At 29.1% G+C, this 20,401-nt stretch overlaps 9 protein-coding genes across 9 annotated transcripts; 5 read left to right on the plus strand and 4 right to left on the minus strand.

Annotated features, from left to right (window-relative positions):
• The first annotated feature begins 400 nt into the window (after positions 1–400).
• On the plus strand, positions 401–2,541 carry OCT59_010089 (uncharacterized protein). Its single transcript, XM_066132800.1, has 2 exons — positions 401–2,106; positions 2,179–2,541. The coding sequence occupies exon 1, from the start codon at positions 449–451 to the stop codon at positions 1,892–1,894; it is 1,446 nt and encodes a 481-aa protein (XP_066000412.1). The 5' UTR covers positions 401–448; the 3' UTR covers positions 1,895–2,106; positions 2,179–2,541.
• A 68-nt stretch (positions 2,542–2,609) lies between these two features.
• OCT59_010090 (uncharacterized protein) lies at positions 2,610–4,241 on the plus strand (the record flags this gene model as incomplete). Its single annotated transcript, XM_025324786.1, has 1 exon — positions 2,610–4,241. The coding sequence occupies one exon, from the start codon at positions 2,610–2,612 to the stop codon at positions 4,239–4,241; it is 1,632 nt and encodes a 543-aa protein (XP_025184476.1).
• Positions 4,242–5,368: 1,127 nt separating this feature from the next.
• Positions 5,369–7,084, plus strand: OCT59_010091 (uncharacterized protein). The gene is made up of 2 exons (XM_066132801.1): positions 5,369–6,539; positions 6,621–7,084. The coding sequence occupies exons 1-2, from the start codon at positions 5,389–5,391 to the stop codon at positions 6,781–6,783; spliced, it is 1,314 nt and encodes a 437-aa protein (XP_066000413.1). The 5' UTR covers positions 5,369–5,388; the 3' UTR covers positions 6,784–7,084.
• A 699-nt stretch (positions 7,085–7,783) lies between these two features.
• OCT59_010092 (uncharacterized protein) lies at positions 7,784–9,250 on the plus strand (the record flags this gene model as incomplete). Its single annotated transcript, XM_025331656.1, has 1 exon — positions 7,784–9,250. One exon carries the CDS (start codon positions 7,784–7,786, stop codon positions 9,248–9,250), a length of 1,467 nt encoding a protein of 488 aa, XP_025184473.1.
• A 1,143-nt stretch (positions 9,251–10,393) lies between these two features.
• On the plus strand, positions 10,394–11,496 carry OCT59_010093 (uncharacterized protein; the record flags this gene model as incomplete). Its single annotated transcript, XM_025314771.2, has 1 exon — positions 10,394–11,496. The coding sequence occupies exon 1, from the start codon at positions 10,438–10,440 to the stop codon at positions 11,494–11,496; it is 1,059 nt and encodes a 352-aa protein (XP_025184472.1). The 5' UTR covers positions 10,394–10,437.
• A 1,026-nt stretch (positions 11,497–12,522) lies between these two features.
• OCT59_010094 (uncharacterized protein) lies at positions 12,523–12,858 on the minus strand (the record flags this gene model as incomplete). Its single annotated transcript, XM_066132803.1, has 1 exon — positions 12,523–12,858. One exon carries the CDS (start codon positions 12,856–12,858, stop codon positions 12,523–12,525), a length of 336 nt encoding a protein of 111 aa, XP_066000414.1.
• A 35-nt stretch (positions 12,859–12,893) lies between these two features.
• OCT59_010095 (uncharacterized protein) lies at positions 12,894–14,317 on the minus strand (the record flags this gene model as incomplete). The annotated part of the gene is made up of 2 exons (XM_025331655.2): positions 12,894–13,245; positions 13,302–14,317. 2 exons carry the CDS (start codon positions 14,315–14,317, stop codon positions 12,894–12,896), a joined length of 1,368 nt encoding a protein of 455 aa, XP_025184471.2.
• A 3,682-nt stretch (positions 14,318–17,999) lies between these two features.
• OCT59_010096 (uncharacterized protein) lies at positions 18,000–18,616 on the minus strand (the record flags this gene model as incomplete). The annotated part of the gene is made up of 4 exons (XM_066132804.1): positions 18,000–18,046; positions 18,132–18,263; positions 18,385–18,504; positions 18,610–18,616. 4 exons carry the CDS (start codon positions 18,614–18,616, stop codon positions 18,000–18,002), a joined length of 306 nt encoding a protein of 101 aa, XP_066000415.1.
• Positions 18,617–19,494: 878 nt separating this feature from the next.
• OCT59_010097 (uncharacterized protein) lies at positions 19,495–20,302 on the minus strand (the record flags this gene model as incomplete). Its single annotated transcript, XM_066132805.1, has 5 exons — positions 19,495–19,523; positions 19,710–19,767; positions 19,849–19,980; positions 20,074–20,196; positions 20,270–20,302. The coding sequence occupies 5 exons, from the start codon at positions 20,300–20,302 to the stop codon at positions 19,495–19,497; spliced, it is 375 nt and encodes a 124-aa protein (XP_066000416.1).
• Between the last annotated feature and the right edge of the window lie 99 nt (positions 20,303–20,401).

The following is a 20,401-nucleotide window of genomic DNA, read 5'->3' on the forward strand; positions in this document are numbered from 1 at the left end:
GCTTAAATATTTACTTGGTTCGTTCGAATTTTTTTTTCTTTGTACAGTTTACTTTTCAAAAATTCGTGTAACCTCTATTCTATTAGTATTCTATTACGTTATTACAATGTTAACAATATATTGTATTATTGTATCGCTGTCGCGATTTAATTAAAATTAATTAGAATAAATTAAATTTTACCAAAAATAAAATAATACATTTGATATTTTCTCAATATAATTGATGTCCACGTGGTTAATCAACAGGAATAACAGGAATTTTAACTTTTTTTTTAAAAAAGTAAACAAATAACATATATGTCTTCAAATCATATGCTTTATCATAAAGATTTCTCATGATAGCCAAATTAGTTAAGCCACAACATTTTCTCCAACCTATTTTTTTTTTCCTTTTTTTTTCGAAAGAAAAAATTTTTTTCTTTTACTTTTTTCTTCGATAGATAATATCATGACAACATTATTCAAATCAAAAAAAAATCATAATAAACCATCTATACGAGGAAAATCATTAGAGAATGATTTGAGAACTTTACTAAATGATGAAAGATCCTATAATATTTCTTTAAAATGTTCTGATGGAGTTACGTTACGTGCATGTAAAAATATTCTAGCAACTCGTAGCGATGTATTCAACAATCTTATCTTTAATAAATCAAAAGCAGAAATTAAAAATATTATATTTACAAAGATTAATTCTACTGTCATGAAGGTTATATTGGAATTTTTATATACTTCAAATATTAAAAAAGTGGATTTAACAGTTAAGGATTTTATAGAAATGTATTATGCAGCAAATTGTTTTAAATTAAATGAACTCCAAAAAGATATTATTGAATTTACCAAGAAAATTTTAAATGATGGAGATAAAGATTTAGGTAAACAACTTTTATCTCAATATGTTGAAATCTTTACTATAAAAAGTTATAATGGAATGTCAAAATTATTGATTGATTTTGTGGCAAAATTTAATTTAAATCCTTTAAAAGATGATTCTTTATCATTATTAGCTTTAAAATATCTTTTATCAAAAACACTTGATGTTAAAGTACCTTTTGCCACTACAGAATTTGAATTATTTAAATATACTTTAATCAAGATTAAAAGAATCATTATTAAAGATTATTATTTACCTAATCAAGATTCAGCATTTATTATGGATTATGAACCAAATATAGTTAAAGATATACAAAAACAGTTGAAACCATTATTACCTTATTTTGATTTACATCGAATGGATTTCATGTGCATCATGAAATATGTCGAACCTTTAAATGTCTTTCCTTATGAAAGATTATTAGATGCTTACCGTTGTAAAATTGATGAAAATATTTCTGCTCAAGAAATTATTAATAACTCAAGATTAATTCGTGGTGTTCCTATTTTTAGATGGCAAGCTTATCATGAAAGATTCATCGAATTAAATTATGGTTTTCATGTTTCAAAGGATGGATTCACTGTAGAAGTTAGTAATATTAATGATAATTCTATTAAATCTATGATAACGGATATGATCATTAAAGGAAAAGGAATTTATGAATGGGATATCGTAATCGAAAAATTACATAAAACTGTTTGGATTGGATTATGTGATTATGATAAAACATTAGAAGAAAATGTAATAATATATATTCAAAAATATCATGGTTGGCTTCTTTGTTCTGATGGTTATGTTTATCATAAGAAAGATCGTAAATGGTATGATGCTAAATTGAAAGAAGGTGATATTATTACAATTCATTTGGATATGACTGAAAAATCTTTTGCGTTCTCAATTAATGGTAAAAAATATCCAATTGTTTCTGAATGGAAAATTACTTCTAAAATTATTCCTGTTGTTTCATTAAGACAAGGAAGTAGATTACGAATACAACCTCATTTAAACGAATTGTCTTAGAGATATTCAACCTTTTTTTTTTTTTTCTTTTTTTTATTACTTGAACATTTGGGTTAATATTTATTTTATAAATAATTTATGTCAAATAAAATTTTCCAACCATTTTTATTATCAAAAAAAATTATAAAATTGTACCTTCATATTTATGATTGTACCAAGAATTTTATTTAGGATAAAAGTGGTAAAGGGAATCGAGTGTAACGAAACCTACTGTAAGTTTATTTTGGTTCATCTTACAATTAATTATTCATTCATTCATGCCATTCAACTTTATCTATTATTAGGAAAGTTAGTAAATTTTGTCCCACCAAAGTCGTCCGTTTTCCGAGATCTTCCATAGAATTCCTAAATAAGAATTTACTGAGCATAATAATATCCTAGAAAAAGTTGCCGTTTGACAAAAAATCTGCTAGGATTGGAAATTAAATAATATTATTGTATAGTATACGTTGTTTGGTCATATTTTCAGTTGACTTATTATGTATTAATAAGGTCAAAAAACAAAGCAATAAATTTTGTGTTTCTGGAATATTTTACCCGGATCGCCAACTGAACTACATGAAATTATCAAACAATAACATACTGCGGTTTGTATTAAAAAAAACAAAAACAATATAATAAATTAAGGGATTTTTTTATAAAAAGGCATTTTTGTACGGAATCTAATGAAACATCCTTCAATTGGATCCATTTAATTATTTTTTTCTTATTAAGTATGGGTAAACCTAGAAAACAAAGATGGTGTGCCAACTACTATCCACCTGATCCGGATAAAACTGACGAAGATATTGTAAATGATTATATCTATAGGTATAATATAAATAAAGAAAAATTCTATAAATTGTTGACTAACTCGAAAAAAACTCGACGTCATAAAAGTCAAGAGAAATCAGAAAGAAATGGAACCATCAAAGTTAAAACACCTCCCCGCCCTCAGAATAGGTTTATTTTATATAGGAGATTTAAATCACGTAGCCCCAAATTTAAAAAAAGGCGAAAGGAGGATAGAAAAGTTAAACTTACATCAAAAGAAATAGCAATTCTTTGGAAAAATGAGACGGAAGAAGTAAAAAAGGTTTTCTGTGCTCTTGAAAGGATGGTCAAGATAAAGCACAGGGAGGTTTATGGAGATGATTATAAATATAAAAAAAAGAAAAGAGGGTCATCGATCTCATCTGACAATTCTTCAACCGAATCATTACCATATTATCAAGCTTCCCAATCTTCAACAGATTCATCCAATATGAGCTTGCACACACTTGGAGACTCTACCTCGTCCAACTTAAATTCGCCGAATCAAAACATGATGAATGATGCCATTCCAGGAGATTCGCACAATCACAACTTTACTAATAACGCTCATGGAGATTCTACCTCTCCCAGCTTAAATTTGCCGAATCAGAACTTGATGATTGATGCCACTTCTGGAGATTACTTGAGATCGTACAATTACAACTTTACTAATAACACTCTTGGAGATACTACCTCGCCCAACTTAAATTTGCCGAATCAAAACATGATGAATGATGCCACTTCTGGAGATTACTCGAGATCGTACAATCACAACTTTACGAATAACACTCTTGGAGATTCTACCTCTCCCAACTTAAATTTGCCGAATCAAAACATGATGAATGATGCCACCTCTGAAGATTACTCGAGATCGTACAATCACAACTTTACTAATAATACTCTTGGAGATTCTACCTCGCCCAACTTAAATTTGCCGAATCAAAACATGATGAATGATGCCACTTTTGGAGATTATTCGAGATCATACAATCACAACTTTACTAATAACATTCTTGGAGTTTATACCTCGCCCAACTTAAATTTGCCGAATCAAAACATGATGAATGATGCCACTTTTGGAGATTCGCACAATCACGACTTTATTAATAACATCCTTGGAGATTCTACCTCGCCCAACTCGAGATTGCAGAATCCAAACTTGATGAATGCCGACGCTTTTAGAGATTCTACCCCACCCAACTTGATTTCGCAGAATCAAAATACAATGAATGATGCGACTTCTGGAGATTGCCCCGGCTTCACCTACATTCTTGAAGATTCTACTTCATCGAGTTCGCAGAATTACAACTTACCTAATTATGCTTCTACCTTACCCGACTTATTCTATGATCAGGATAATTTAAACAATTATGCTAATTCTACCTCACCCAACAATGACGCATTTGGATTTTACACTCAACAGTCTTCCAATTTTGATTCAACGGATCCTTTTGAACCTGATTATATGGTTGATAATACATACTTATATTTCGACTTCATCGTACGACAGTTACTTGAATCAAATCTGAAACAAAGTGTTTCAGGGTATCTATAAAAAAAATCAAACCCAACTGAAAGTCTATAAGAAGTCAATATAATAACTTAGACAAAAATATCAACCAAATCTTTTTTGAAAGGGTTCCTTTGAGTCACCGGGCATATGGACCGATTCGGATATTTGAACATCGCAGATCACGTAAGGAATTTTCCGTTCGTCTTATTCAGATTCCAGATAATTCACTAATTGTTTTATTTCTTCTAATTACAATTAAAGGTCGATGGTCAAATGTCCGAATCGGACCGTATGCCCGGAGACTCCGAGGCACCCTTTCAAATAGATTTGTTTGATACTTTTGTAATTTATTATATAAACTTTGCATAGAAATTTCACTTCTTGTGCTTACAAATTATATTACAGATTGACTCTAAGATTAAATTATACGTACTTATTTATAGAAATGCATAGCTTTTCCTCTTTTTTATTTTTTTATTTTTTTTTGTTCTTTTATAATTTATTTTATATTTATTAAATATGCATTTATCATTCTTTTTAAATAGAAAAAGTTGATGCTAAAAATGTTGACTGCGTAATGAAGCTATAAAGAAAAAATTTCATCACCGATAAAAAATATTACAGTAAATAGATTCTGTGATCTAAACCAAATAAATATAATTCAAAATAAAATAAAACGGGTTTTACGCGCTTTTTCCAAAACTTGATTTAATAATGTTCATTGTGTTACCAAAAAAAAAATTTAGCTATTTACGTTGAAGATAAGGCGCAATTATGTAAAAATGATATCATAACTTCATTATCTTTCATTATCAACCTTTTTTGTCCAAATGAGAAAATCATACTACGCATTGTATACTATAAATAAAGATTTTCATGGCTACGGCCTACTATTTTTAGAATTTGGAGAAGTATCTCCGAGACCGCCATTAACTTGTAAGGTATCAATAATCCTTTCATAAATTCTTAATAAGGTTAAAAAATTACAATGTGATTCCTTTTGAAAAAAAAGATTATTAATTTTAATTGGTTTCATCTTGTAAAACTGTAAAGTTAAAGTAACACTGCATATCAATAACGAGATCGACGCGTAATTTTATAATTTATACACCGTAGAATTCCCGCTGAAAATTCTCAAATTTTTTTCTTTTTCTTTTTCTTTTTTTTTTTTTAATAGATTACGATTACAATGGAATATACCTTTACCAATAGTTTCCAGTCAGATGACGAAATTATTAATGGAACAACTTATGCATTTTCTTTAGATATGAATACTTTGTTGGGTAATTCACGAACGAACAAACGTGCAGAAAAATTCCAGAGTGGAGAATTGAGTCGTCCACCAAAATGTCAAAATGCGTTTATTTTATATAGGAAGGACAAGATGGCCAGTCCCGAATTTAAAAATAGACCAGCTGAAGATAGAAGAGCTTGTGACGTTTCGAAAGAAATAAAAGCTCTTTGGAATAGGGAACCAGAGCATATAAAATCACTTTTCCGTGCTCTTGCGAGAAAGGCTGAACAAATACATTCCGAGAATTATAGACAAGAAACTGAAATTTTGGAACCTGAAGAACAAATATATACCATTGATCAAGCATTTACCGAGCAATTTCAGCACATACAAGATAACAATATGCAAGATTTATTCGATATTAATACACGTCAAATATATATTCTATCTAACTCTAACCTTAACTTTTGTGAGCCAATAATTTTTGAATACTATTCCTCCGAGATTGGAATAGCACAACAAGCACACGATTATCCTTCCATGGTCGGAGAAAATGGAACAGCGCAAGAAACAATTACGGCAGCACAACAAGAATACTATTATCCCTCGTGGGATGGAAGGGTCGAAACAGCACAAGAAACACACGATTTGATTGTAACAGCAGCACAACAAGAATACTATTATCCCTCGCGGGATGGAAGGGATGAAACAGCACAAGAAACACACGATTTGATTGTAACAGCAGCACAACAAGAATACTATTGTCCTTCCGGGGATGGAAGGAATAAAACAGCACAAGAAACACACGATTTGATTGTAACAGCAGCACAACAAGAATACTATTGTCCTTCCGGGGATGGAAGGAATAAAACAGCACAAGAAACACACGATTTGATTGTAACAGCAGCACAACAAGAATACTATTGTCCTTCCGGGGATGGAAGGAATAAAACAGCACAAGAAACACACGATTTGATTGTAACAGCAGCACAACAAGAATACTATTGTCCTTCCAGGGATGGAAGGGATGGAACAGCACAAGAAACACACGATTTGATTGTAACAGCAACACAACAGGGATACTATTGTCCCTTCGAGGATGGAAGGTATGAAACAGCACAAGAAACACACGATTTGATTGTAACAGCAACACAACAGGGATATTATTGTCCCTTCGAGGATGGAAGGTACGAAACAGCACAAGAAACACACGATTTGATTGTAACAGCAACACAACAGGGATATTATTGTCCCTTCGGGGATGGGAGGTATGAAACAGCACAAGAAACACACGATTTGATTGTAACAGCAGCACCACATGCGCTTTTAAGATTGAATCAGTTCAATTAACGTAATGATTTTTCCCTCTGAGAAGTTAACATTAAACAAGATCAATTGATTATCTGTTGAATAACATCTTCCATGTCGGTGTCAATACAGGATGGTAGGTCTGTTTTGGCAATGAATATGGAGGATATATTACTCAATGGGTAGTTGGTTGATTTTGCTATGTTGCTTTTCATAGAATATAATGAATGGTGATGGTAAATTTTAATTTTATATTGATTAGTTTTTGGATCATTGGTTTTTTGGGAATTATATTCTTATTAAAATTAAATAAACATATAATTATTTCACTCTTTATATTTATATTTATTTGCCTTTTTATTTTAATTTTATTGAAATGTAATTTGTTCTAATATAAAAATAAATAAAAACATCCACTTCGAAAATTATAATATAAAATGATTGGTTTTAAATATCATTTGTTTTAATGTTAAAAAAATAAAGTCGCAATTTTTATATATTGCCTGCGAAAACATTATTCAGAATCAGCGTGTAAAATTATTCTTTATTCCTTGAGATCGTGACTTACTGTTAATTTTTAATTAAAATAACTACAAGAGGCTAAAATAATTAAGCCAAGAATTCTTTTATTTGCATACAAAATTGTTATAGATTTGGTGACGTGTTTGATTAATTAAAATGAAAATGATTTATTAATAAAACTTAAATAAAAACTCGGAGTGTTGGTTATTTTTGGAAACAAATGCTTTTATGACCCCTATTTTTGAATGAAAGAATTCTGTGACTAGATCTTCAAGGATGTGATCTTATTTTAGAAAATAGCGCTTTATGATATCATGTGGTGTGTTCGAGTTATAAAGTAATCATATGTTACACATTCGAATTCAAACAATAACCAAGCTGCGGTATGAAAAGTCAAATAAATTATAAAGGACGACTACTCGATGAAAATTCCTAAATTTTCCTACAAGGTTTTATCATTATCCTCTTAAAAAAAATTATCCTCTTAAAAAAAAATTTTTTTAAAAAATTTTATTTAGCGATGGGTAAATTTAATCAACGCAACAAATCTTCTGCGCATAAGAGAAATAATAAAAAATTTGCGCCTGATCCTTGTAAATCAGATGAGGATATTGTTAAGGACTCGATTCATCTGTTTTATTTAGATATAGATGAGTTACTTACTAATCCAAATACAACTCGTCGTTATAAAAAAATGTTGAGAACCGGAATTGGAAATCCACCACGTCCTCAGAATGCATTTATGTTGTATAGAAGGAATCAAATGGCTGGTCCTCTATTTATAAATAGAGCACCTGAAGATAAAAAAGCGAAATTTATTTCAGGTGAAATAGCAGGTTTCTGGAATAATGAAACAAAAGAAGTAATGAAAACTTTCTATGCTCTTCAAAGAATGGCGAAGAAAAAACATGGACAAATTTATGAAAATTATAAATTTATAAGAAATTTTAAAAATCAACTAAAAATTCGAAAAACTGAAACCTATGAAGAGTCGTCTGTATCATCCCGTTCTTCCTCAACTGAAACATTTCCTGAATCGTCGCCAAATGAAGTCATAGCTTCACCCAATTCAACAAATTATGTATCGCAATCCTCAACGGAATCTTTTGAATTCGACTCTATTATTAGTTCCATTTGTGACAATATACAAGATTATGATATTATTTACGACTCATTTGGCCAACCATACTTATTTAATACTAAAACGGATCAAATTTGTTTTTTACCTAACATCAACTTTGATAATTATCAAACGAACGAAATGATGTTAAACACTTCCCAGCAACCATGTATTATTCAACAACCTGAATTAGCAAACATTCCTCAATCATATAATGAATTAGCAAACACTATTCAACAACCTGAATTAGCAAACATTCCTCAACAATCATATAATGAATTAGCAAACACTATTCAACAACCTGAATTAGCAAACATTCCTCAGCAATCATATAATGAATTAGCAAACACTATTCAGCAACCTGAATTACCAACCATTCCTCAACAATCATATAATGGTCCTGAATTTATTCAACAACCTGAATTAGTAAACATTCCTCAACAATCATATAATGAATTAGCAAACATTATTCAACAACCTGAATTAGCAACCATTTTTCAGCAATCATATAATGGTCCTGAATTTATTCAACAACCTAAATTAGCAAACATTCCTCAACAATCATATAATGAATTAGCAAACACTATTCAACAACCTGAATTACCAACCATTTTTCAGCAATCATATAATGGTCCTGAATTTATTCAACAACCTAAATTAGCAAACATTCCTCAACAATCATATAATGAATTAGCAAATACTATTCAACAACCTGAATTACCAACCATTTTTCAGCAAGAACGAATATATGACTATCGCCCTGATTTCAACCTTTCTCAACAAATACTTTATAATATGCTCTTTGAACAAAGCCCTCCCAAACAAGATGGTTATTCCCCTGGATGTTCTTACAAAAAGTCAACATAGCAAAGTATCAAAGGTATCAACTTAAATATCTGAAATAACGCTCTTTGACTCAAATCAACATAGCAAAGTATCAAAAACACAACTAAAAATATACAAGACTTTCAGATTTTTAGTTGATTTTTTGATACTTTGCTATGTTGACTTTGCGTAGAACATTCTAGCTGCTCAAAGCCAATACTTTACCAACATATCCGATAAGTTCTCAAAGATATGAGCGACTTAAGCGACCTATGATAGCCGATCAACGCCTTATGTTCTTTTTTACTTAGTAATGCAGAATTTAGTTTTCTTTTTAATTGATTTAATTAACAAATTGCGCTCTGTGAGTATCGTGCAATTTGTTAATTAAATAAATTAAAAATGAAACGAAAAAAAAACTTTATTCTTATATTTTATATATACAATTTATATTTATCTATTTTTATTGGAGTGTAATTTCTATTTTATTGGAATGTAATCTTTTTATTAAATAATAAAATATCATTTTAAATAGAAATTATAAAAAATATTTATTACGGATTTGTCGAATGTGTTGCTGCACAAACGACATTTTATTCTAAAATCCGTATGCATTTGTTTTTCTAATAAACATTTCGAATTTAATAATGATATACACTTTAATGATTATTCATAGTATGAACAAGCAAAGTATGCCTCAGATAAAAAATATGTTGATCCGCATTATGTTTTATAGCCTTAAATTATGGAAAATTTCATCTCTCTAACACGGATATCCGTCATTTTCACGAGAAATAATGGAAAAATATTCGGATAAAAATTTTTACAGGGTATACATTTTCAAACAATGAAAAAAAGTGTGGTGCTTACGTCAATTACGTGACGTGGTTTAAAATTAAGCACAAATAATAAAAATATTAATAGTTGATCTCTCACATATTGCCACCGGCGTACAAGATTTCAACCATGACCTTAGTAAGGAAAAGATTGATTAGCTACGAACGAAGATATGATCAACCTTTCATGCTTTGTGTTATGTTACATAATAGGTTATTCAACAATGATATCGGAAAACTAACTACGAAAGATAAAGTAAATATATGATCAACAACAATAGCATGCTTCAGACTATTCATGCTGAATTTTTTTTTTTAATAAAAAAAAATTGCTTCCGAAAAAAATTTCGATAAAAATATTCTTGAAATATTTTTAATTTTTTTTAATTGACAATGGGTAAATTCAAACAACAAGAAGGACGCATCAAATCTTTTGCGCATAATAGAATTGAGAATGAAAATAAACCAGACGAGGATATTGTTAAAGAGTTGAGTCATCTACTTTATTTAGACATTGATGAATTACTGATTAATTCAAAAGAAACTCGTCGTTATAAAAATCTAAAGAGGAGGGGAATTACCGAATTTGAAAAACCCCCACGTCTTCAGAATATATTTATTTTATATAGAAGAAATAAATCAGCCAGCCCTGAATTTAAAAACAAGCTAAAGGTGGATAGAAAAGTTAAACTTACATCAAAAGAAATAGGAATTCTTTGGAAAAATGAGACGGAAGAAGTAAAAAAGCTTTTCTATGCTCTTGAAAGGATGGCCAAGAAAAAACATAGAGAAATTTATGGAGATAATTATAAACCTGAAAGGAAGAAAAGTCAACCAAAAGATCGAAAAAATAAAAATAAAAAAGAGTTGTCGATGTCATCCTCCTCTTCCCCAGCCGAAACATCTTTGGGACCACAGATCCATACTTCGCAATCTTCAACGTTAGATGAACTTCCTTATCTACAGGATGATGATTCGCAATCTTCAATGGATTATGCCTTATCCGACTTGTTGTTTGAAGAACCTGCATCTCCTCACTTATCTAATAACATTTCCCAATTTCCAACGAATTCTACCCTATCAGAGTCGAGAACTAATGACATTGTTTCAACGAATTCCATCCCACCCGACTCGAGATACCTAATTAATGATATTTCACAAATTTCAACGAACTTTACCCCACCCGACTCGATTACACCTTCAACACAATATTTAACGAATTCAACGAATTCTTTTGGATCTATTTGTAGTTATACACAAGATTTTGTTATTCACTACTTGTCAGACAAACCATATTTGTTAGTTAATATTAAAACGGGGCAAGTGTATTTTCTATTTAACTCTGATCTCAACTTTTATAATTTTGTATATGATTATGAGCAATCTCAACAAGTAAATAATTCCTTACAATCCAATCCAGATGAAGGTTGTTATTATGAAAAATCAACATAGCAAAATATCAAAAAAACAACTACATTCCCGAAATCAATCACGCGGATTTCAGGAATTTACTTGTTTTTTTGATACTTTGCTATGTTGATTTTTCATACGACATCACTCATTATCAATTATAGATGGTTTTTTCTGAGATTAGTATAATACTTTGTTAGTTAATACTACGTTCTGGTAGTAATGGCCAATTTTATTTCACCTTCTAAATAGATGAACTATCTCTTTATGCTTTATCTTTATTTTATTTTATTTTATTTATTTTATTATTATCAGTTTTCTACTTTTTTTTATATAATTTATTGGAACGAATTTGTTAATTATAAAAATAATAAAAATATTATTTTAACATGAAATTTAAAATAAGAATACAAGGTGTTACTTTCAAAGTAAAAAACTATTTTTTTGTTTTTTCTGTAGTTTGGAATGAACAATATATGCAGTAAATTCGTTCTAAAATCAGCATGTAAAATTATTTTTTTTTATATCCCCGAGGACTACGAACATTATAAATTTTAACAACCACAAGGGTATTATATTAATTATGAATCAGCAATAGCCGTATTATACTAATATGCTGTAGCATTTCAATGTAAATTCACTAAATTGACTATAAATTTAAATTGTTTAGCAGTAAATTTTATTTCTTTTCCTTTAACTTTTTATAAATTGCCGCTACATTGGAATAACTTTCAAGTTCTTACCGGTCTTTCATATAATACACCAGCAAAATCTAGATATGTCACATATGTCACATGATTTTATAGGAATTTTATATTTTATTTTATTTAAATACATAAAACAAATTACACTTTGAAAGAGATCTGAGTTGGTCAATCTGTAATCGTCCAAACTTTACCGGGAGAAATTCCTCCTCATGATATAATATAGGATGGATTTCTTTCGGTTAAACATAGTTATTGTCTTACATATTTTAATAAAAAAAAATATTAAAAAAAAGGTAAATACTGTAAGTATAAAAGGACAATTATTTATTAAAATCAAAGACAATCATGAGTAGTAGTGTTGCTAATTTAAATCATCATACATTTGAGCAATGTTTGCTAATTCAAAATCATTATATGTTTGAGGAATGTTTTCTAATTCAAAATCATTATATGTTTGAGGAATGTTTTCTAATTCAAAATCATTATATGTTTGAGGAATGTTTTCTAATTCAAAATCATTATATGTTTGAGGAATGTTTTCTAATTCAAAATCATTATATGTTTGAGGAATGTTTTCTAATTCAAAATCATTATATGTTTGAGGAATGTTTTCTAATTCAAAATCATTATATGTTTGAGGAATGTTTTCTAATTCAAAATCATTATATATTTGAGGAATGTTTTCTATCAACATCATTATATGTTTGAGGAATGTTTTCTAATTCAAAATCATTATATGTTTGAGGAATATTTTCTATCAACATCATTATATATTTGAGGAATGTTTTCTAATTCAAAATCATTATATGTTTGAGGAATGTTTTTTAATTCAAAATCATTATATGTTTGAGGAATGTTTGCTAATTCAAAATCATTATATGTTTGAGGAATGTTTGCTAATTCAAAATCATTATACGTTTGAGGAATGTTTTCTAATCCAAAATTATTATCTAATTCAAAATTATTATATGTTTGAGGAATGTTTGCTAATTCAAAATCATTATACGTTTGAGGAATGTTTTCTAATTCAAAATTATTATCTAATTCAAAATTATTATCTAATTCAAAATTATTAGAATGTTTGCTAATTCAAAATTATTATTTATTTGAAGAATGTTTGCTAATTCAATTTCCTCATACGCCTGAGGAATGTTTGCTAATTCAAAATTATTATTTGTTTGAGGAATGGTTTCTAATTCAATATCATTATATGTTTGAGGAATGTTTGCTAATTCAAAATTATTATTTGTTTGAGGAATGGTTTCTAATTCAAAATCATTATATGTTTGAAGAATGTTTGCTAATTCAATTTCCTCATACGCCTGAGGAATGTTTGCTAATTCAAAATCATTATATGTTTGAGGAATGTTTGCTAATTCGATTCCTTTATATTCTTGAGGAATGTTTGCTAATTCGGTTCCTTCATACTCTTGAGGAATGTTGATTCCCTCATATATTTGAGGAATGGTTGGTTCGTTTGTATTTCCAAAATTGGGGTTAAAGTTAAGATTAGAGTTAGGATTAGAGTTAGAGTTAGGGTTAGGGTTAGGGTTAGGGTTAGGGTTAGAGCTAGGGTTAGATGTGTTTATTTGACCATCATACTGTTGGTCATATGGCAATGGTATCGGAAGTGTTTCGATTGGGGGAGAATGGGATGATATCAAAGATCCTTTTTTATTTTTATTTTTTCGATCTTTTGGTTGACTTTTCTTCTTTTCAAATTTATAATTATCCCCATAAATTTCTCTGTGCTTTTTTTCGGCAATCCTTTCAAGAGCGCAGAAAAACTTTATCACTTCTTCCGTTTCATTGTTCCAAAGAATTCCTATTTCTTTTGATGTAAGTTTAACTTTTTTATCCACCTTTAGCTTGTTTTTAAATTCAGGGCTGGCTGATTTATTTCTTCTATATAAAATAAATATATTTTGAGGACGTGGGGGTTTTTCAAATTCGGTAATTCCCTTCCTACTTAGTCTTTCGTAACGACGAGTTTTTTTTGAATTAATCAGTAATTTATCAATGTCTAAGTAAAGTAGATGGATCGATTCTTTAATAATATCCTCGTCTGGTTTATTCGGGTCAGGTGGATATTTTTTTTTATTCCTCTTATACGCGGGGGATTTGTTAAGCCTTCGTTTTTGTTTGTATTTACTCATCGTTAAAAATAATATTTTTTTTTTTAATAATAATGGTAAAAATTTTTTTGAAAATAAATCATCAGATGTCGTAGATGTCGTTTAATTATATAGAAAAAAATTGCTTTTGTTTGAATTACTTTTAAGACGCAGCATTGTTATTATTTGAATGTAAACACGCAATTAGTTTTCCGATCAGCGCTTTCAATTATGATGTAATAATATAAATAATATAAATTAACCCCTTTTTCGACGGACCACATGATGGGACTTACATTGATTTTTAACCTTTTCGGGAAGGATCTTTTATTCATTAATTTCTTTTCATCCATTTTCATTTTGAAAAGCGACTTTTGATCAAAAAATTGCTGTGCATTTTTGATTGACACAATTAGATGTCACATGATAAGTCACCAATGAGGAAACGTCACGATAATACTACTATAATTCGATATTGCGATCGATACACACTACACAGCCATTCAGTGGTCAGAATGTCACATGATAATGTCATCATTTTATTTTCATGAATAAGCAATCCAAAAATAAATTTATTGAAATATAACATGCCATCGATGAGAATATTAAGACAGGCCGGGAAGAGCATCTTCGAAAAAAAAAATAGTCAGAAATATTGTGTTAGTAAGGTCCAAACAAAACCATAGATTTCCACGCATAGCAAATTTTTTATTGAGTTCAGGTTGGATCAATTATTGATTATATTGATTATATTGATTATATTGAAAGCATACTATATATGACACTTTTTTCATTTTTCGTCTGATGGTGGTAAATAAAAACAATCATTATTATCATACTTGTTTTTTTGATAAATTGAGTACAAAATAATTGTTATATTTTATACATAGTTCTTTAGTTATTTTGTTTAAATAATTATTGGTTTACAAAGTCAGAAAATTTGTTGTTGAGTTCAATTCCAGGACAGAGAAATTAATTTGATATCTTTATAAGTAGTTACGTTCATAATTTATTTAAGTATTAGATATTTACTGTTTTGATTGATAATATGATGTTTATTATTACTTGATCTATATGGTGCGTTTAATACAATCTTTATGAAGTTTCTCGTATGTTCTTTATCTTTAATTCAACCATTCATTGGAAATTGGACCATATTCACGAATTATTTGAACAATCACTGCATATCTTATATTGCTGCGCAAACTTGTCACGTGAACAAGATATCAGTATTTTATAATTTCAATTTTAAAGTTAACAAGGTTAGTTTGACACATTAAGTATTTTAAAAGATTGTAATATGGGACATGGACCTTACACCTTACAATATTTATACTTACTTTATTATGCAAGCATTTTCTATACCACCATTCTCTTTATCTTCCCGCTACTTAACAAGAGAGATTCCATCATCTAAAATATTGTACCATTATTTATAAAAGATATGATTGGATGAATTTCTATTTAACTTCAAATAAGTATTAGTTGTAAATCATTGTCAATCAAAAATGTCCAAAAAAAAATAAATTTTTTTACAGGTTTAAACTTAAAATATATAATGATAGCATATATTTAATAATTATACGCACATTTTTAGAACCACTTTTTAAGATAAGATACGCGTTTTTAGTTAGATTACTAAACCAAATTCAAATTATTTAATATAATAACACGAATTTGCCACACACGCACTAACCACACAATAATCACTGCCAAGCCATAATCTAAATCTAGTTCAAATGATAATAGTGCAGTAATGGTCCATTGTTTTCTACATAATTCGGAAATAATCGTTTATATATAAATTTATTTCAAAAAATTAAAATTTTTGATTCATCTTTAAAATCTTTTAAAAGATGTTTTAACGATAATTTTCCCAAAAATCACGTGACTTATGATGTAACTTATACAGTATATTGTATAACGTTTCTCAATTAAGCTTAATTAAGTTTAATGACACAATAAGTACGACATTAATAAAGGGTGGCTGGTTGCTTTCTTTGCAAGTTAGTGCAGTGATTGCCAAGAAATACTAAGAGATAAGCGAAATACAAAGAATTAAACAACCGAGTTTAAGGACTTCTTTGAAATACTAATTTGATAAATAATTAATTGTAAGAATAGTGTAAAAGGAAATCAATTTTTTTTTCTATAATATGGTATCAGATTATATATCTGAAAGATTATATTTATGATTGAAAGTTATTAAAGGTGATTGATAGACATGTTTATGAGAAAATTTCATGTGTCAAAATAATTATTTGTTCTATTCTAAACAATTATGTCAATATAACGTAAAAGGACAAAAGTTTTTAACTTATAATAAATACATCATTTTTACGTGGGGATTTTTAAAAACGATCTTCATATTAAATATCACCTTATTTAGTTACCGTAATTGTATGATGTCATGCGTGTTTATCGAAAAAATGTTTATAAAGGCACCGAAAGTTTTCTACTTTTCAAAAAAAAAAAAAAAAAGTCACAACTAAAGAAACAAAATTAAAAATTAAAAGAAACAAATTCAATAAACTAAATTCTAAACAAAAATGGCTGTTACTTTCTCTGATATTTTTAAGATCGCTTTCGCTATCATTCTTCCACCTTTGGGCGTCTTATTAGAAAAAGGATGTGGTCCTGACCTCTGTATTAATATACTCTTAACAATTCTTGGTTATATTCCTGGTATGTATTTAATTAATTAGAATTTAATTGTTTTTAGAAAAAAAAAATCAATTATTAATGAAAAAAAAATAATTTTATAGGTATCATTCACGCTCTTTATATCATCTTTAAATACTAATGTGTAAATTAGTATAAAAAATTCACATTGGTATAAAAAATTATTATTAAAATAATTTCTAGAACTATTATATATTAATTCACGCTCAAATTCACACATTTATTTTGTATTTTTTGTATCATTATAATAATATATACATATATTTATTCTCTCTTTTTCATATATTATCTACTTATCATGTAATTTTTTGGTAATTTTGATAATTTTTAAAGAACTTTATTGGATAATATATATAATAAAAAGTAAAAATATTTTATTTGACCAATTAAATTAATCTTATTTGATATTCAATTAATTACACAGTCCATTTTGCCGAATGGACATTTGTAGCGATTAACATTTATGAAAAATATTCATCGCTCAATGAAATAAAAAATTATTTTGGGAGTTTTTTTCCGGGATATTATAAATAATTTTTCGGCGAAATGTTCATTCGCCAAAATATCCATTGGGCGAAATGTCCATTAGTAAAAATAGCTTCGGCGAAATGGAATTCGGCGAACTTTCCCTTCGGGGAAGTACCGATACCATCTATAGTATACTTTAAAAAATATAAACTAAATGTAAGCAAATTAACAAATACTTTATTTTTTTTACCTATAAAAAAAAATGCTAAACTAAAATATGAATTACAACTTCGTTACGAAAATACAAATATTAGAAACATACAGTATGCAAAGGAGTAGCTACAATTATCTATTCTCCTTACATCTACTGTATCTAATTCAGTGTTTACCTTAACATTTAATGCCTATTTACGATATAAGATAATCGTTGATTGATATTTTTATCTACTTCAATTTACTCTTAGTTTTCTTGGAGTCTTGAAACAATCAGAAAAAAATTTGAGTGTAGTGGTGAAGAAATTGAGCATGATGCTGAAGAAAGTCCGCCAAATTCCATCAATTCATTTATTTAGGATTAATGTTCTGAATATTTAAAATTTGTAGGTTGTCCTTTATGATAGTCTGTGAAAATGAAACTCAAATGAATAGAAGATTAAGAGAAGTTTAAGAGAAACAAGATCATAATTCAAAAACAAATTTATCTTACCTTGTGCTGACAAATTGATATCGAAAAATGCAAATTGATCCACCAGCACGCCATAACCTTGCGAATTGGATCCATAACCCGAGATGTATAATGCCAAAGGCTTAAATTTTTTTGCTCTCTGATCGTTGAAATCTATAGCTCATATCAATTCTGAGTACATGTCACGAAGTGTCTTCGGCATTTTAAATTTTTCGAGAAGATACTTCCGATCTGACACTCCTTGGAAGGATCTAGCTCCTTCGATTGATTGCACCAAATTCAAGAAGTCTTTTAACGGAATAAATAATCCCGTCAATCTTGCGACCGGTGAGTTTCCTTGCTTGTGTATTCACTTGCTGCCCACGATTCTTCCGATTAGCACTACTTAATAGTCCTATAAACAGTTATAAACGAATTAAAAAATGGGAAGTTGTCAATAATTTATTGTTTATGGTAGTAGAAAGTAGTTAACTTTTTTAACTATTTAAGCACGCCTTACCCTTCATCAATTCAAAATGAAAAATAAAGTGACATCTTTTCCCACCTCTTGTATCGAACTATACACTTTCAATTTTAATATGTGGTCAATTCTTTTGAGCTCAGATGTAAGATGCTGAAGGGACCGACTATATTGATAGATCAGTATAGCATATTCTTCTTTTCTTGCTTAATATTACGAACAATTCTCTAGAATGAGAATATAGTCTCATCATTTGCTCTATACATTATATCATACTCGTTTGTGTACCTTTTGTTTTTTGTTTATGTATGAAGTTACATACACGTGCAACTGTGAACCAATGTTCTCATACAACTTTACGAGTATTTTCATCCATTCTTTATGTGGTGCTTATGGATGTTGTATTTTCCTATCTTCGTCATTACAGCTGTACGTAAGTTTTCTAGGGAGTTCTTTCCGTATTTTCCCAATTCCTTGACAAAATCGTATGAAATAGATGGTATTCCAATTCGATCTTCTGTTAGCTTTCCACTCTAATTCGGTAAATAACGCTTTGATTGTTTCGTCATCACAATCATCACAATCAACAATGTAGGAATGGCATAACAAATAATAATTCAGTACCATGAATTACAAAATAAAAAGAATTAATTTCGAGAAACTTACTGTTCGTAACCTAAATCTTTTGTGAGTTCAAAGAGAACAACCTCAACAACTTTGCCCGTGCTCAATCGCAACTTCATAAAATCAGGTATAATATCATGTGCTTTTGAAAAGTGGCCTTATCTACTTTTGAGGGGTGTATCTTCCTCGTCTTCATCTCTATCATCTGTATTAGTTATCTTCTTCATCCGTCTCATCATGATCAAGAGACGATTCATTATCAGATGATAAAGTAATAATTTCCCAAAATCTGCTTCTAAATTAGTCTGGTAACATGACTTCTCCCTCTCCTTTGATCAAAAATAATGTTATATTATTTGCCTATTTTCTTCTGGTAAATTTTATTTGAAAAGCAAATTCCATTATTATTATAAACCATTAATGACATAGAATTTTTTGTTCCGCAGTACGGACAAAATACTATTGATCTAAAGTTATTTAAACTAGAACAAAGGTTTAATATTTGTTGTATTTACCTCTGATGCAATTGAGACAATAGGGAGATTCGTTCCGCTTATGCTTTATTTTAAGAATCTACAAAGAGTGAAAGCGGGATGGGAATATATAAATCCCTGAATTTATTTGCTGATGAATAGCAATAACTGAGCAATTCACTTTAATATAAATAATACGGTATATCTCACTTCTCTCGTTGTATATTTTGTCTTCCAAATTCTGTAAAACAGATTTGACGATTTTTTTTTTCGCGAGATTTTTAAAAAACTCGTTAGCCTCGTTACTAAAATCCTATAGAAATAAGGGATGAAATGAAAAGCAATATATTCATAGTTAGATATGTTTTTGCAGATTAAACATTTAAAAAGAATGATTTTTATCTACCGGAGTATGTAGTCTGTGCGGATAGATGACATTCGCATTCTCTAGGTGTCTGGTATATTTATCTCGTACAATTTGGTCTTGTTGTTTGAAAATTGACCGTGTAACGGAAGTAGTATGCTCCCCCTGTAACAATAGAAAAGAATTGAACATAATTATTAAACATCAAAAATATTTAACTGATCAAAATACTCCATACCACTAGAACTACGCGTCTAGCTATAGCCTCCATCCTTTGTTGTTCTACCGACGCGATATTCTCCCAAAACTTGACGATTATCTGTGATTTCTTTTCTTTCGGAAATCGCTACACTGTTGGCGGTGTGTTAAA

Source organism: Rhizophagus irregularis, chromosome 18 (assembly GCF_026210795.1).
Source record: "Rhizophagus irregularis chromosome 18, complete sequence".
NCBI lineage: Eukaryota > Fungi > Glomeromycota > Glomeromycetes > Glomerales > Glomeraceae > Rhizophagus > Rhizophagus irregularis.

Coding starts and splice junctions, on each gene's coding strand:
- OCT59_010091 (XM_066132801.1), top strand. CDS start 5,389: ATGGAATATACCTTTACCAATAGTTTCCAGTCAGATGACGAAATTATT. Junction 6,540..6,620: donor TGTCCCTTCGAGGATGGAAG/GTATGAAACAGC, acceptor CGAGGATGGAAG/GTACGAAACAGCACAAGAAA.
- OCT59_010089 (XM_066132800.1), top strand. CDS start 449: ATGACAACATTATTCAAATCAAAAAAAAATCATAATAAACCATCTATA.